This window comes from Vidua chalybeata, chromosome 1, assembly GCF_026979565.1.
Source record: "Vidua chalybeata isolate OUT-0048 chromosome 1, bVidCha1 merged haplotype, whole genome shotgun sequence".
NCBI classification, from domain to species: Eukaryota; Metazoa; Chordata; class Aves; order Passeriformes; family Viduidae; genus Vidua; species Vidua chalybeata.
Genome location: NC_071530.1, coordinates 119,892,066 through 119,908,314, shown reverse-complemented (window position 1 = coordinate 119,908,314; position 16,249 = coordinate 119,892,066). Strand labels below are relative to the sequence as shown.

Genomic DNA, 16,249 nt, shown 5'->3' with positions numbered 1-16,249 from the left:
AGGAAGGGCTTGTTTTCAAGCCTGGCTTTTCCTTCTGCTGAGAAATAAAGCTGATGAGTCTCTGCAGAAATCATATCTCCACTGTCACAGGGCTACCTTTTAGATGGGTTTTATTTTATATATTATAAATGCAGGCGGGGGAATAGCTCCATTCTTTAAGACTTGATTGTTTGGCCTTCCTTTACCTCCTCCCTGGCCACAGGTACCTGAGGTTGTATTATCTGAGTGATGACATCCTTGGCCTGAGGACCTCTGGGAAGCTGTGCAGTGGTGCCATGCCAGTGGAAGACTTTGGAAAGAACACTAGACAAACCAGTCAATAGTAATAGCTAAAATCATTTAGAATTGTTGCAAATGTTTTTTTTTCCCTAGGAGAAGATTTCTACAGAAATGAAAGCTGCCTATTTTTTCTTTTCTTTTGAGTGGAATAAAGTAGCAACAGTAAAAAGTACATAAGACGTGTGACTCAGGTGAGCTTACTGAAAAGCAAAGTGCTAAATAGCTAATTACTATTCCACTAATCAGTGTTCCTATTTTCCATCTGAGAGCCTTCAGGATATTCCTGAAACTGGGAAATAAGGAGGAGAAGGCTGTTTTCTAATTTTGTTTCTTCCTGTGACAATCTGAAGACATTTCATTGGTTTCTGTGGGGTTTTTTTTCCTGTATCACATCACACATCACTGTAAAAGAGAACATGGTGTGAACTAAGCTTTTTACTTTTCTCTTAAAACTATGCAAATAGTTTTTTTTTATTGCATCTTCTGAGTCAGTTCTATAATTGAAATATTACATATTTTCTGTGATTTTATGGAAACAAACAAAATTACTGTGTCAAAATATTTTCTCTATGGACATTTGTAAAGGTACAACAGAAATGAATGGACGTATTCACAAAAAAATGGCTAGGAAAGGCAGTGTCCATCAGCTGTGTGCTAAATATCCTGAAGAGAAAAGCGTGGGGTGGTACCTCTGAATTGTTCCTCCACTGGAAAAGGAGATGCATGCATGCTGTTATACCTACACAGTTTCACAGGTATGAAACTGAGAAGTAGCATTTCAGTTTGATTATTCAGCTGTTTTAGCTAGGAACAAGTGTCTGATTCTGCTGCTGCATCTCTGCTGGTGTTGTCACTGCATGTTTTGATGTTTCAGTTGCTAATCTTTTCCCAACAGTTTTAGTGTTTGAAAAGCATAATGCTGTGTTACCATCATTTGTGTGTTCTGAAAGAAACATTTGCCTGAGTGGTTTATTTTATGAGTTAGCAGATGGTGATTTAAATGTGCTTGAACCAGCAAGAGCCTTGGTTCTGTAAGCATGTCTCTGGCTCAGAAAATCTCCACAAAGCACTCACAAAGTGATGAGCAAAGTAGCTATGGTGTTTGGGAGCACAAATGGAGCAGCCATGATGTGTTTGAGAAGGGTTTACACAGTTTTGGGGGTTAGAATTGGCCTCTAGGTAAGGACATGTTACTCTGGTGTAACATGGGGTGACCTTAGGCATGCAGCTTGGTGGAAAAGGAAATTACCTGAGAGATCTCAAAGCTGAATTTACTGTGCCATGTTTTCAGTGTTTTGAGCCCTGTATTCTGTGTATGAGTGTTACCATGATATACTTCATAAAAGCAGCTGAAGAATTTCACCTGCATGAGAGGCTACAGGTGATGAAGGTCTGTGTTTGTCAAAAGTTCTGCTAAGACCCTTTTTTAACTTGTTTTGTTTTGATTGAGCCATTTGTGGTCTGAATGTAGTGTCAACACTGATGGCAGAAGTAAACTTGTAATCTTGGGATGTTTTTTTAAAATTTATTAGATAGGCATGTGTCAGATACAATTATCTGTGTATGGATATGGATCATATGGATCCAAGTATGTTCTGTTAGCATATATAAATAGTTTATACAACAGTTTTAGTTTAAGGCAATGTGATAGATGTTTGTTCTTGAGGCAATTTTTTATTGTAGCTCATGTTTTTATTTACAGAGTTTGTTAGAAAGCAAGTGTGATTGTAAATTTAAGAGCCTTCTTGCTAGTGTTGCATTTGATTCTTTTAACTTTCACATTGTGTCTCTTCTACAATGACAAGCAGTCACTTTATGAGAGACAAACGAAGGCTTGTGCTGCACCTTCAAATGAATATGTTTAATAAATATTTGTGAGTGCTCTGTTGAAACTCCATCTGCACTGGCATAAATTAATCTCATGACAATATAGTTTCTTAAAATGGTCACTGCAGTGGATAACAATTGCAGTTAGGTACAACATGCAGTACAGAAATGTAGTACATGCTCTATATTTTCTCTTTGGAAGAGTACTAGGTGTTTCAGGTTTTACTGATGGATGTTTCTATTCTTTGTCTATGAGCTGTGGGCTTCCACATGTTATGTTGGCAAATTCATCAGTATGAATCTGAACTGTAGTTAAGGATCCAACAGTGTGTGAAGGCATGTCTCTTCTGTCACACATTGTAGAAAACTCCCAAAGAGTGGGAAGATGCCAGATCAATTTTCATTAGACTTGGAAAAGCTCTGACAGCAGCAGAGACCACTGGTAACACTTGCAATCATGGTTATTCCAAGCAACTCCAGTATCATTCCTTGAGGATCTTCCTGTCAATCTCTCCTGTCTCTCTCTCAGAATAATTTAATAACTGAGGTTAAAATTTCCCAAGGAGACTAAGGAAGTCAAGGGACCTAACTTTCAGTGAATTTCAGTGGGATATAGGGCTCAAATTGAATTTTCTTTGGAAACATAAGATAAGAGTTTCAACAAATTGCTTTTTTGTGATAAATTGATTGAAAGCTGTGATAGTTTGCAGATTGTGTGCATAAGTGTAATCTTCCAATTAAATCTTCTTAGTGTAAATAACTGAACACATGTTCTCTGTGAGAATGGATGCAAATGGACAAAGATACTAGAAAGAAAGGTCACTGAGTTGCTTGAGTGAGAAAAATCAACATCAGTAAATACATTTGATTTTCATTGGTACTTCATAGGTTGTTTCCTGAGCCTGCCTGAGCAGTGTCTGTGTGTTCAGTATCAGCTTCAGGTCAGTTTTTCTGGGATGTCCTTGCTCTTTGGTGCTCTCAAAGTCACCATGGCAGAGAGGGATGCCCAGGGGTGGCTCAGGACAGTGTCGAGGTTCCTTGGCTGCTGCAGCCAGTACTGATGCCACCACCCATGCTGGGACAGTCTCTGCTAAATGCTCAGCTGATACATCTGTGAAATGGCAAAGTGCAGACCCAGCTCTGGCCCTTCCCTTGCCAGTGTAAGGCCTTTGGAGATGTCTCAAGGCAGCATAGCCAGGAGGGAAGGTGAAGAGGCTTCTTGTCTTTTGGCATCCTTCTTTGCAAAGGATGGGGGCTGCATAATGTACTGTGTTAGAGACAAAAAGAGAATTGGTGGGATAATTTCATGCTTTATTGGACCAGAAAGGACTGTTATGTTCATTTACTCTGACATCTGTGTTCAATCAGATTTCATTACAGTGTTATCCCTATCCAAAGCTCTATTTATATAAAACCATATAGCTTAAAACAAAGCACTCACAGTTAGAGAGAATCTGCCATGTCCCTAGGAATATAATAGAGTTAACTATTTTGTTTAAAACATTACTGCCATTAAAATGTGTCTAAAGTTGGCAGAAAGTAATTTCTATGTAGCCTCTAGCCACCACATTTTTTATGTCTGTGAAAACATCTTTTACTATTGAAGAATAAAAATATGCTTAATAATCTGTTAATCTAAGTAGTTGAAAAACAAAGCTGTCATGTCTAATTCTACTCACAGAAGAAAGAAAAAGCCAGAATGAACAATATTTTTTTTTAATTGCAGACTAAATGAAAGGATATTGGCATTTTTCTCTAAAATATGTCAGCTGAATAATTAAATTACCTAATTAGTGAAAGTAAGTTTAGCTGATTAGAAAATTTTCAGATTTTGTAAATCAGCCATATATGGTGTTTTGAAATAATCTTGGAAAGATCCCTGTAATATAAATAGTTATCTCTTGGAAATGCCAACACTGCAAGTTAGTAATACTTCTGTATTTTATTAACATATCTTATTGGAACTGGGAATGAGCTGCAAATGGAACTGTAAATCACAATGATAATTTATATCTTAAAAAGAAAGACAAATGTAGCTATGATATTACCATTTGTAATAGGAGAACCTTTTGTTAGAGTGATTTTTTAAAGCTACACATGGTGTTTAAACTATTCCTTTTAATAACACTGATAATATATTGTGATGGTCTTGCTCTGACAAATTATGATACAATTAAATCTTTATTATAGAGGTATAGTGATTTAAGGTTTTTTATATAGAGAAAATTATTTGGTTTTGGTCATGTTGAAATATTTAACTTACATTGAATTATTTTGATCTTTATGAAGGACTACAGATTAACATTTAAAAAATAATCTTTTTTGCTTGACTTAGAGACAAAACCAAATCAAAGCAAGCCATGTAAAACACATTACTTAAAATGTCAAACTAAAATATTTTTACAATTTTTATTTTATTATTGGTTTTGCATGTCAGTATCTACCTTTCCTCATGGGGCATACGTTTGTTTCTTTCAGGACTTGACTAAAATGGTCTAAGGAAATACAGAATTATATTTATTTATAGAATCAGTTTGTTACTAACAAATGGTGTCTGTGGTGATTTTCTGTACCAAAACAAAAATATAAATTAATTTCCTGCCTTTTGGTTTCTTACAAAACAGTATTCACCTCTTTTTTTCTGTGACTCTGTGATCTCCATTTTCTCTGATTTTCTTGAATATCTCTAACAATTCATGTCCCTTTATCAGATTTGGGAGGATCTTTTCAGGGATCTGCAGCAGCAGCTTGTTGCTTCTGTATCCTATTTCATGGGGCTGTGTCAGGAGCGTTAGGGTTGTTGAGGACAATCTGTTTCTCCCTGGTGGGGCACCCATTAGCTCCTTTACCATGGGGAAGGAAGGATTTGCTGGGGCACTGCTTGATGACATTTTTCCATAGCTGGGATGAAGAGATTCTGTTTGGTGCTACAGCAAGAAACTCTTTTGTCCCCAAGCAGAACATGGAGTTGAATGAGCTCTCGTGTCTATCTTACGATCCCTCTGTGGAAAACATAGGAGAGATCCTTACCCAGAACCCAAAGCTCAAGTTTTATTTCCAGAATCAAACATTTCACCATAATTTCAGCTTCATGAAAGTGTCCAAACATTGTTGTTCCTATGAAGATAAAGATCGTATTTTGAAGCTTTGGAGGTTTTCATAAAATAGTGGTGTTGTCCTTTAGCTAAAATAAATGGTCTCCTCTATTTATAACTGTTACACATGGATGGAAATGTTTTTCAGACTCTTTGACCTGTAATAATATTTTCACTATTGTTTCAAATATGACTATACAGCTCTGCAATTCACTTTGCCAATTGTTGTTTAATATATTTTTATTGAAGCTGTTGCAGCTTTCAGCCTTTCTGAATGTAGCAAAATAATTTTTTAGCAATACAAGAGATGTTAAAACTCACAGGGTCATCTGCAAATTGCTGGAATAATGGGCTTTTGCTTACAGGCAGATTTTGTGTCAGATATGAGTAATGAAGTGTAATTACTGTTGTTTCGGTTGAAAGATGAAAATGTAAGTTCAATTTACAAAGAAAATAAGAAGAAATGCTGTGTGGCTTGCCCTTCTTTACAGTCTGTTAGCAAGAGGTAGTGAAGGGAAAAATGATCACCAACATTTTCAATAATTAACCTATGCCTCCCAGGCAGAAACCAATTTTTGAAAGGAAATTAATTCTGAGGGAATATGATTGAAGTAATTTACCCCTTTACTTCTTTGTTCCGTTGTCTTGCTGGCGGGACAAAGCAAAAATGAATATATGGAAATACATGTGTGCTTACTATCAGCACCTCACCTGTCCTTTCAGTAGATATTTGGTCTATTTCCACTCCTTCCTCACATTTTCTTTTCTAGGCACAAAGGACCTGGCTTTGAATTATGATGAAGTATAAAAGAATGCATGTCAAATCTGCCTCTGAAAAACAGGTATTTGTGTGCCATTGGCTGGTTTGTGCACAATAAAAGCCCACATCCATAGACATTGGGTATTTAGTGTATATAGATTTTGCTAAGGAATTGGTACTTATTACTGGTTCTTCTGGTGGTTTGTGATGACATACTCTTAACATCTGGTTCCGTGCCTGATAAATTTCACTGGGTTCTTCTCTGCTTTTCCTCTGGGAGTGGGTGCATTCTCCCAGCTCAGAGAGATGAGAAAACTTGAGTAATATATTCCTGTTGGCTTGTGCTCTTAGACTACCTGAACATTATGTAAAACAAAGTAAAAATAAATCATAATACAAAAACTTTGAAATACTCTTCTGGGCTAGGTTCTGCTGGTCTTGTAGCTATGGACCTTTCCAGCTGTGATTTTAAATCTGATCTCTTTTTTTCCATTTTCTTTGGGAATTGCCTGTTGAGGTCGACTTGAAGGCCAAATCTCAGCTTTTGTATTTTGATATTTTTCACAGTTTGATATTTGAAGAAAAGGGGATGACAAGCAAGTGAACAACCCTGCCCACTCAAGTGCAGTTAGAAGTAATACTAAAGACATGAAAATATGTTTTAAGAAGCTGAGATCAACAGAGTCTATAAGCATGTGCCTGGGGATAATCCCTAGAGAAAATTAAATGTGTGTATGTAACCTCAACTGTCAAACCATTAAAACCCCCCAAAGCCAAGCAATTAAAAAGGCAGAGATCAGATATTCCCGTTTGACATGACCTTACGGAAAGAATGCCAATGAGTCAAGAGGCTGCTTTAGTATCTTAAAGATAGCCAACAGCTTCAGTGTCCTTTGAGTAGGAACACCCCTGAGTATTACTGCAGAAGTGCCAAATCTGCCTGCTTCAAGAGAGAAGTCACAGTGGCTTCAAGAATACTCTTAATGTGAATGTTAAATTCACAACTGTGGATTTAGCTCCCAGTGTTTGAATTAACTGTATTTGGGAAATAATACAGTGAAATTACCTAACCAATTAGTAGTTAAAGGTTCTAAAAATTATTTGGAGTAGTAGCTTGCTTGTGATTTAGTTAACAATAGTTATATTCAGTAGATAATTTGCTGTATGGAAATGGACACTACTTCTATGACATTTCATTGTTTCATTCTTTGGAGTAATCAGAACTTTGGGATGCTGACAGACCAAGAATTCGGAAAGGACCAAGAAGTAGGCATTAACACAAATGGTCAATGTCTCTGTCTAGTTGCCTTACTATTCACAAAAGGAAACATTTTTAAGAAGCATGCTGTTTTGAAAACTCACACTTTGGGAATTCATGCCTAGTCAACTTCTTGTGATAGGTTACCTTGTGTTAATAACTCAAGATACCAACATAAACTTCTTGAAGATGTGGAGCGTTTTTGAGAGCTGATTTCCAGACAGTTACAGCCAAGAGTAGAGCTGTGCCTTCTGTTGCATCTCTTCTGACATTCTGACTCTGTTCAGCACAAGTAGTGTGTGTATCTGTCTGAGACCAAAAATTCAATAATAGTACTTTTCCATATCAAAATTTCCTACATATGGAAAAAAAAAATTGGAAATTTTAAGAAAGATCACTGTTACTCATGCACTTAAGCAGTTGTTGACGCTTCTATTTAAAAAAAAATCCCAAACACCTATTTAGGTTACCAATGCCTTTGACTTCATGGGAAGAATATCAGAACATCTTTGTTTTCAGTTTAGGTTCTGATCATGCAAGTATAGATGTGTATATCTTTGGTCATGCAAACAATTCACATGGGACTATCCATATGCTTGAAGTTAGTTGTATGTGCTTTTGGAATACCATCATCATCATATTTTATTTAAAACATATTTTATTTAATTTAACTTCCAGCATTTTTTAATGGAGTGATAAGCTGGACCATTAATTTTATTTTCCTTGGCAGGCATGTAAAATTATGCTTTAATTATGTTTCTCTATAAATTTGTCTTCCAGGTCTGTGGAATCTGCTTGTTAAAATAGTGACAAATATATTCTATACAAAGATCAGGAGAGGCTAGTGAAGTAGTTTTGTTGCTCTGTTTATTGTTTTGAGTGGAACACTGGATCTGAGAGACTATTAAAGTCATGTAACACTAATACATTTTGAAAGGAAGTGATTTAAAGATGTGAACTGGACATTATTATCTGAACTGCAGTAGTGCTCAAAGCATTGTTTTTTCCTGAGCAAATAACCACATTAAAGAAAAAATCCTAAAGCATGTATAGATATGTTTGATTGTGTGCTTGTGATGAAAAGAAGGAAGTGAACCAATTTCCTGACTTAAAAGCTTTTGAGAAGTCTGCCTGGCTTCTGCTTACAACTCAGTTTTGTGTCCTCAGGCTTAAAGGAGTGGTTAAACCTTATGTTTTTTGGGGTAGCTTCTGTGTGGTGAGATTAGACAGAATGAGGTAAATACGCCTTTATGAACGGGAGCAATGTTTCTTTGAAAGCTCCTTTATGCTTGCTCCTTGCTGTCCCATCACGATGCTGTGACATGAGAGGAACAGTGGAGAGCTGGGACCTGTTCCCCTTTGAAACCTCTGTCTATCAGCTTTGCTCTGTGTAGAAATCAAAATCTGCCCTATACCCTAGAGAAATAACAGTGCTGCTCATTCTCCAGTGACAGCACAGCACATCTGTCCAAGGAAATGTCTGCTGGTAGCACTGGAGAGGATGCTATGGTACTATAGCATGGTGGTGCTTCTCTTGCTTGCAAAATTCCAGGTGGTAACCCTGCGACTATTTTTTTTTAACCTATAGCCCTTTAAATTTCTTGGCACATAAATATTCAAGATTATATAAAGTTCATGGTGCATTTTGGTTAAAGCTCTGTCCTCAGATTGTAAACAAGTAAGCTGTAAACACATGGCTTTCCTTGCAAATTCACATGAATGTTTTCATTTGGTGTTGTTTTTATTCTTCTTTGTGCTGTTCTTTCACAAGAGTATTGTTCAGCCAGTAGGACACTGAATTATTGCGTCAATTAAGTAAATTACACTTCTGGACTTACTAGTCTACTTCACAACTCTAGGGGATTGACGTTATCTTTTGTATTTCTGTCTTCCAGTCAATACCCTCATGGTATTTTGACAGTTAAGATTTTGGAGTAAAAACTTGAAATCTACAGATATAAAAGCATTATGATTCTATATCCCTAAAAAGTATCCTACAAAATATATTAAAATTGCTCTACTATTCTGACAGTAGCAAACATTCATACACATACTTGTATGCATATATAAAATATATCTTCAGAATGCACCCTGTAGCTTTTGCAGGATTTTGCAAATTCTAAACTTCCTTTGAAAAAAGAATAAAGGTCAAATTCTGCTTGTCTTACACATGTATGAAATGAATAGTTGTACTATGGTGATGTGCTGCCAAGATTTGGACAATGGGGTCTTTCAGAAATGTTCCTCCTCCTCCAGTGGTAAACTCTGTGTGGTGACATGTGTGTGCGCACAGAGGAGATGACAGGGACTGAGCAATATATGCCTTTGTTTTTACTTTTTTAAGCCAAATGTGTTTTTAGAACCCAGAAGCTAACCTGTTGTAGCTCACTAATGTGTTGTTTCTGTTCATCTGGGCACAAAATGTGACTTGAGACTTTAATTGATGCTAGCATGACTCATATAAAGAGGCACAGTCAGGGGGTCACATAAGCATTTGAGAGTGCCACAGAGGCATATGTTATATACTCCCTTATACAGAGCCTACTGAAGATGTCTTTTGGTGTGATTAAAAGAGGAAAAGGACATTCACAACACAAAATAACCTCTGTCTCATTAAATTTGGTAGTGTAGGTAGATTTTTAAAAAAATTCTTTGGCAACAAAGTTTTTTCAGACCTGTAGAGGATTCAGCTCATCTTACTGTAGTCACAAAGACTGCTGCAATAGGCTGTATGTAAAGCTTCTCCTGTTGAAGAAGAATCTCTATGAAGAAAGCAATAGACAATATTACAGTTTTGTCAAACGCTGTCAGAATGGTAGCATTCATAACTTTTCTGTGGTGAAGAATGACACTTTTTAATCTTACTTCAGATGGATAGGTAAATTCCTTTTGTAAGTAGGTTACTCATTCTCTGACTCCCCTTTTCTCTCTCATCCAGCATCGTAGCTGTGATGGCAGTTTATGGCTCAGCCTGGCTAGCCACAGTCAGCTGCAGTTTTGAAACTAGACCACCTTGCTAGTATGGTGTAGAGCCCGAGATATGCCATGCTGAGGATATACTCAGTGAGGCAGTGAAGCTCCTCCAGTACAAAGCTTCAAGGAGTTAAAATTGCCATGGCTAGATATCTTGGGTGAAAATGGACACTTAACTAACTCTCTCTGAATCAGGATATTTTTACTTATCTACAGTCTGTGTCAGAGATAGAGCTATGATCTGAAAGACCAGGCTTGGGAGGGCTGGGAAAGGCTATCCCTCATCGCTGAAGAGAAAACACACCGAGAGGAAGAGATATGCTTGGTAATGGAAACTCTTAACCACAACACTAAGATCTTTGGAGAAGAGGGGGACTTTAAAGAATCCAGAAGGTCTTTGGTCTTTGAAATAGTGGTGTTTAAAGGCCATGTAATTTTAGTAAACCAACTTGTGCTTTCCTATGAAGACTTAGGATCCTATATGATAGCAACAGCAGCAGTAAGCTACAACAGACTTCTGGGGAAAGCTTTTGCCAGGTCCAGTCTAAGCTGGTTGTGTTGAATGTCATGAGTAGTTCTCAGATGGTTCTAAGTCACTCTGAGATCAGCTCAGTTGGTTAGAGCATGGTACTGTTAATGCCAAGGTTGTGGGTTTGATCCCTGTGCAGGTCATTCCCTTGGGAACGTGGGTGGCCTCCAGCTCAGAATATTCTGTGGTTCTGTGAAGTCAGTAGGAGTGAGTGACCTGCAGATGTGCTTTCCTAGAGAGACCAATGTTCCCACAGAATTGTAATATGACTTGTCAGCATTGAACATGTGTGGCTAATGCAGGAGCTCAGAGGGGTGCAATCCTGCATTCCAGTGCATTCCAGAAGAGATTCAGATTGATGTTGCAGCCGATATGTCTATATTAACAATAGTTTCCTTCTTTTGTCTGTTGAGGATGATTTATGGTTTGGAATAGAGCTTTTAACTCGTAAAATGTACATCACCTCTGTTTTATCATGGGAAAGGACATACTACTGCTATTTTACAGCATAGCTTTTTGTGAGAAATAGTAAGGCAGCTTGCAAATTTAAGCACCAGGCAAGCTTATGGCTATGAGTTTATAAGACAGATGCTGGATTTCCTTAGGTGCAATTAAAAAAATTATCTGGATACTGTGTGCTCTGCCTCAACATCACAGTATTCCAGCATGTCCCGTGATAAAAATGTTACTTCCATTTGAAAGGTCTTGGCTGTCACATCTGTGCAACTCCCTAGATCAAGATCCCTGATCATGGCCTAAAGAGGGAGGACCAAAAAGAGTTAGTTGAAATCCTTGGCAGAAGGCTGAAAGGAAGGTGCTTATACATCATCTACATGTTTTTGAGCCTTTTTCATCCAAAAGCTGGAGACCTTCTAGTGTTCTGAGAGGAAAATGTTCTGAAACTCTTCTCCATAGGATTTTTTTATTTGTGAAGCAGGTAAAATTTTGATGACACCCTTATTGAATCTGTTTCCAGTTTAGTTTCCTTTCTATATCATCTAGTAATTCTGGTGGCCTACCTGGGAATCAAAAACTTCTTTATTCCTGAATATAGCTGTGAGGGCTGTGACCAGAATTTTAAGGGTCCAGGACCCTTGAGTAGCCTGCCAGGGTAACTTATGGAGCTGGTTTGCCCTTCACTTCCACAGCAAGGTTTGAAAATTTGGGGCATATTCTTTCAAGTACCTGATTTTGAAATGCTGAAATGTTATGCTTGCCATGCTCTGTTTAGTCCCATTTATAAGTCTAAATTTCTTTCTTGCACTTGGTGTCCAATTTCTGATAGTGACCATTATTAGATGTTGAAAAAGATGCTGCAATGTATCTTAAAATGGCAATTTTATGAACTTACCTGCTGCCATTGACCTGGAGCATGGAGACTCTGTGTTTTCTGAAAGACTCAGAAAGTGACATTTTGCTTGTAAGTTATATTAAAAACAAATACATTTTGAAGCCTGAACAGCATATAGTAATTTTAAAATACTCCTGAAATTGTCAACAGGATTTCTTCCTCTAAAGCAGAACAGTGTACAATGTTACTTTTATCTTTATTGTGCAATGTTTGTGCTTACAAGGAAAATCTTCTGAAGTTTCCAGGTGTACAAAATACACTGTTTGGGTAGTGATTTGAAACATAAGCAGTTGCTGCATTTTGCTGCTTTCAGTGCTGGGACTAAAGCTGAATTAATGCAGTATAAGTATTTTTTCTGAATACTGAAGTGAATGGGTTAGGTCAGTCTTCTACTCCCTTTGTGTTTCCTCTCTAAAGATTTTAGAGATCTGAGTTTGCTGTAGTTGTCTGAAACAATTTTCCAAGCAAACATTTGTAGAACAAAATATACTATTGGTTGTGGGAATGTGGAGATAGGTTTTTGTTTGTTGTTTTTTTTTTTTTTTTTTTTTTCCTCCTCATGATGTGAATTTTTGCAAATAACAGTTACTGTGGGATTTGTCTAGCCACTTGCTGCTAAGGAGCAGAGTTTCAATGCCTGATGGAGCATTTTAGGCATAGAGAGAATTGTTTACAATCAATCAGTAGGGAACATGGCTGGAATAAATTTAAATAGTGAACAGAGTTCTGAAAACCATTATATGAAAAGGACTTCAGCAAAATCTATTTATTCAAAATTGCAGTTTCATAAAAACCAAAATGTGTTTACAAAAAAAAAAAAGACTTAAAAGTGATAAAACTAATCAATTTGTGGTCTGGCAGTATGTTTTAGTGTAGACAGTTTTACCTTTTGTGGTGGCTTCTGTGATGTTTTTGTTCGCTGCAATAAGGTTCTATTTTTACTTGTGAGAATGCTGTTTTTCTTCATTCTCTTACTTCAAAGCATAAGATGAAAATGTGCAAGTCATTTTGGTTTAATCAGGCAGATTTAGTGATCCCTTTTTTGCTTATTTTATCTGTGAGATACAATTTACTGCAACAGGTAACATGGAGACTCAAGCTGTAACAACTCAGTTATGCTTCTTCAGCTGCTGCAGTCTAGGATTCAGCATGTCTGATTGAGGATGGGACCAAAAAGAATGGAGTCTGCATATTCCTGTTGTAGACAGGGACTGGTCCAGCAACCATCTGGACCTAGAGAGAGAATTACAGAGAATTAGATAATCAGTTCTTTCATGTGCTGCTAGAGGATCTGCAGCAGCTGAGCAGGTGTTGCTGTGCTGGAGCCTGGGTTTTGATGGTACAAGATATGTGGGCAGACAGCAGAGACCAACCCTTCCACCCCCTTGTCTTTTATACTGACAGCCAGACCATATGGGAAGCAGGGCAGAAGCATCTTAAAAAGGAATGGGTACTGCAGGGTGTATTAAGGAAGGAAAGAGATAATGTAGGGGAATGGAATGGAGTGGAATAGAGCAGAACATTTCAGTTGGAAGGGAGCTGCAATGATAATTTCATCCAAATGCCTGACTGCTTCAGGGCTGATCAGAAACAACCCTGTTACTAAGGGCATTGTCCAAATGCCTCTTAGACACACTGATAAGTCTGGCACCTCCCTAGGAAACCTTAATGGGTGTTTGACCTCCCTCTCCATAAGGAAATGTTTCCTAAGATCTAATGTAAACCTCCTCTGGTGAAGCTTTGAACCACTGCCATGTGTCCTGTCACTGGATACCAGAGCGAAAAGATCCAGCAAGTAACGATCCCCTCCTCAGGAAGCTGTAGAGCAATGAGGTTGCCCCTAGGCCTCCTTTTCTCCAAACTAGAGAAGCCTCAATTCCTTGGCTGCCCCTCACAGGTCATTCCTTCCAGCCCTCTCATCAGCTTTGTTGCCCTTTTATGGATCCATTCAAGGACCCTCATGTCCTTCTTAACTTGTGGTGCCCAGCACTGCCCAAGTGCTCCAGGTGAGGCTGCACCAGTGCTCTACACAGTGGGATAATCACCTTTCTTGAGCAGCTGGTGATTCTGTATTTGATGCACCCCAGGATGGGGTTTGTCCTGTTGGCTTCCAGGACACGCTGCTGATTCTTGCTGTGCCTGCTGCCAACCAGCAGCCCCAGATCCATTTCTGCAGAGAGGCTTTCCAGCCACTCCTCTCTGAGTTTATACTTCTGCTTTATGTTAGTCTGTCCCAGCTGCAGAATCTGGTATTTTGATTTGTTAAACTTCGTGCCATCAATCACTGTCCAGTGATCCAGTCTGTGTAGATCCCTCTGCAGAGCCTCTTGTCTCTCTAAAGAGTTAGCAGCACCTCCCAGTTTGGGATCATCAGCAAATGTGCTAGTGGTGGATTCAACTCCTGCCTGCAGGTTGTTGGTAAATGTATTGACCAGAGCTGGCCCTAGAATTGACCCCTGGGCAACACCACTGGTGACCAGTGGCCCCCTTTGAGCTCTGCCCTTCAGCCAGTTCTTCACCGAGCACAGCCTGCAGCCACTCATCCCACAGCTGGACAAGTTGTCCTGAAGGATGCTGTGAGGGACAGTATCAAAAGAATTACTCAAATCCAGCAAAGCCATGTCCACCAACTTCCCTTCATCCACTATGACCTTACCATAGAAAGATAACAAGTTAGTTAAATAGCACTTTCCTTTTGTGAACCCAGGTTTGTCAATCTCTGAAATAGGAATATTTGATTTCTTAAAATAGACCATTCTTTTATACACAGTATTAGACTGATGGTAACTAAATTAGAATGTTGTACATTCTAATTTAGAATGTACATTCTCTAGAATGTACATCACTTGATTACAAGTTTTATTCTTTGCTTTTCTATTTCCCTACCATTAATTAGACTCTTTTAAAAATTTATATGTTAAATAATTTTGATTTGATTTAAAGAAAATATTACCAAACAGGAAAAATTTTGTGCAAGTCACGTATGCTTTCCATCCAGAATACCTAAATAGTGTATACTTGCATAATTTGACTGAAAATGTACAGAAAGCAGTAATCTTCTTACTAATATGTGACTTCGGCAGAAGTTGCTGCCTTGGTTGCAGAAAAGGTTCCTTCAAGTTTTAGGGTGCAGAACTTCTTGTTTAAAGAAAGGTCATTTATTTTGTGATTTCACATGTAAATAAATAATGAAACATTAATTTTATTGATCTGTGTCTCTGACCTTTTATTTCCTCAGCCATCATGTACGTAATGGGAGCACTTGGACCTGCAGCTGGATATTTATTAGGAGGACTTCTTATAGGTTTCTATGTTGATCCTAGGACAACTGTGTATATTGACCAGAGCGATCCCCGATTCATTGGAAACTGGTAAGGATCAAGCATTTTTCAAAACTATTCTCTCAGTTGCCTGTAGGAAATTAAGTCAGGTTGGAAGATTTTATCCCTTGAGGACTTGTTTAAGGTTGCAGAAGGAGGCCGAGGAAGATGATGTTTCTGTTGATTACTACACACTAGCCTCTGACAGAGAGGAAGAGTTTGCCACAGGAATGTACAGGAACAGTGCATGGAAAATCCCCTATGTTTGGCTGTTCAGGACTGTCCCTGACCACAGTGGGCACTGACTGGCACATTGGATGTCAGGGCAGGATATTGGTCTTGCAGGAGGCCATGGAGGATCTCTGCTGCTCAGAACCGACCCCTTCCTACTGGAACTTGGATTAATCTCTTTGGTTTTCCAGAGGAGGCAGCATGAAACACTGAACTCTGCTGCCCAGATGAGAAACACTAGACTTTGCTGATCTGATTCCTGGTGAAGGAGATAGGATGGGGTCAGAACATGCCCTTTCCAGTCTTTGTTTCTCAGGGTGCTTGTGTTTAGGCAGCAGATGCTGTAAACCATCACATTATTCTCTAGTAAGGAGTAGGCTTTCAGCAGCATTGAAATGTAGCAGCTGTAATAGTTAGCTGATGTCTTCAGGCAGCCTTTGAGATGTGGCCTCCTTGGAAATGTGTCTCTGAGGAATCAGGTCTTGAGGAGGCTTTAACTGCCTTTTCTCACATAAATCATAAATCTGCCTTGAAGTTTTCATGCAATCCCAGAAAAAAACTGAAGTTCGTTATCCCAGGAAGAGACCTTTGCTTTGTAGGTGTGAGGTGCAGTGTCAGTTCTCATG

General features: G+C 38.3%; 1 protein-coding gene across 1 annotated transcript in view; it reads left to right on the top strand.

Annotated features, from left to right (window-relative positions):
• SLCO5A1 (solute carrier organic anion transporter family member 5A1) overlaps positions 1 to 16,249 on the top strand; it is a 65,645-nt gene that overhangs the window by 16,492 nt on the left and 32,904 nt on the right. The window contains exon 2 of the mRNA XM_053959393.1: positions 15,311 to 15,443. Within this exon, the coding sequence (XP_053815368.1) occupies positions 15,311 to 15,443 (133 nt within the window). The remainder of the gene's footprint in view (positions 1 to 15,310; positions 15,444 to 16,249) is intronic.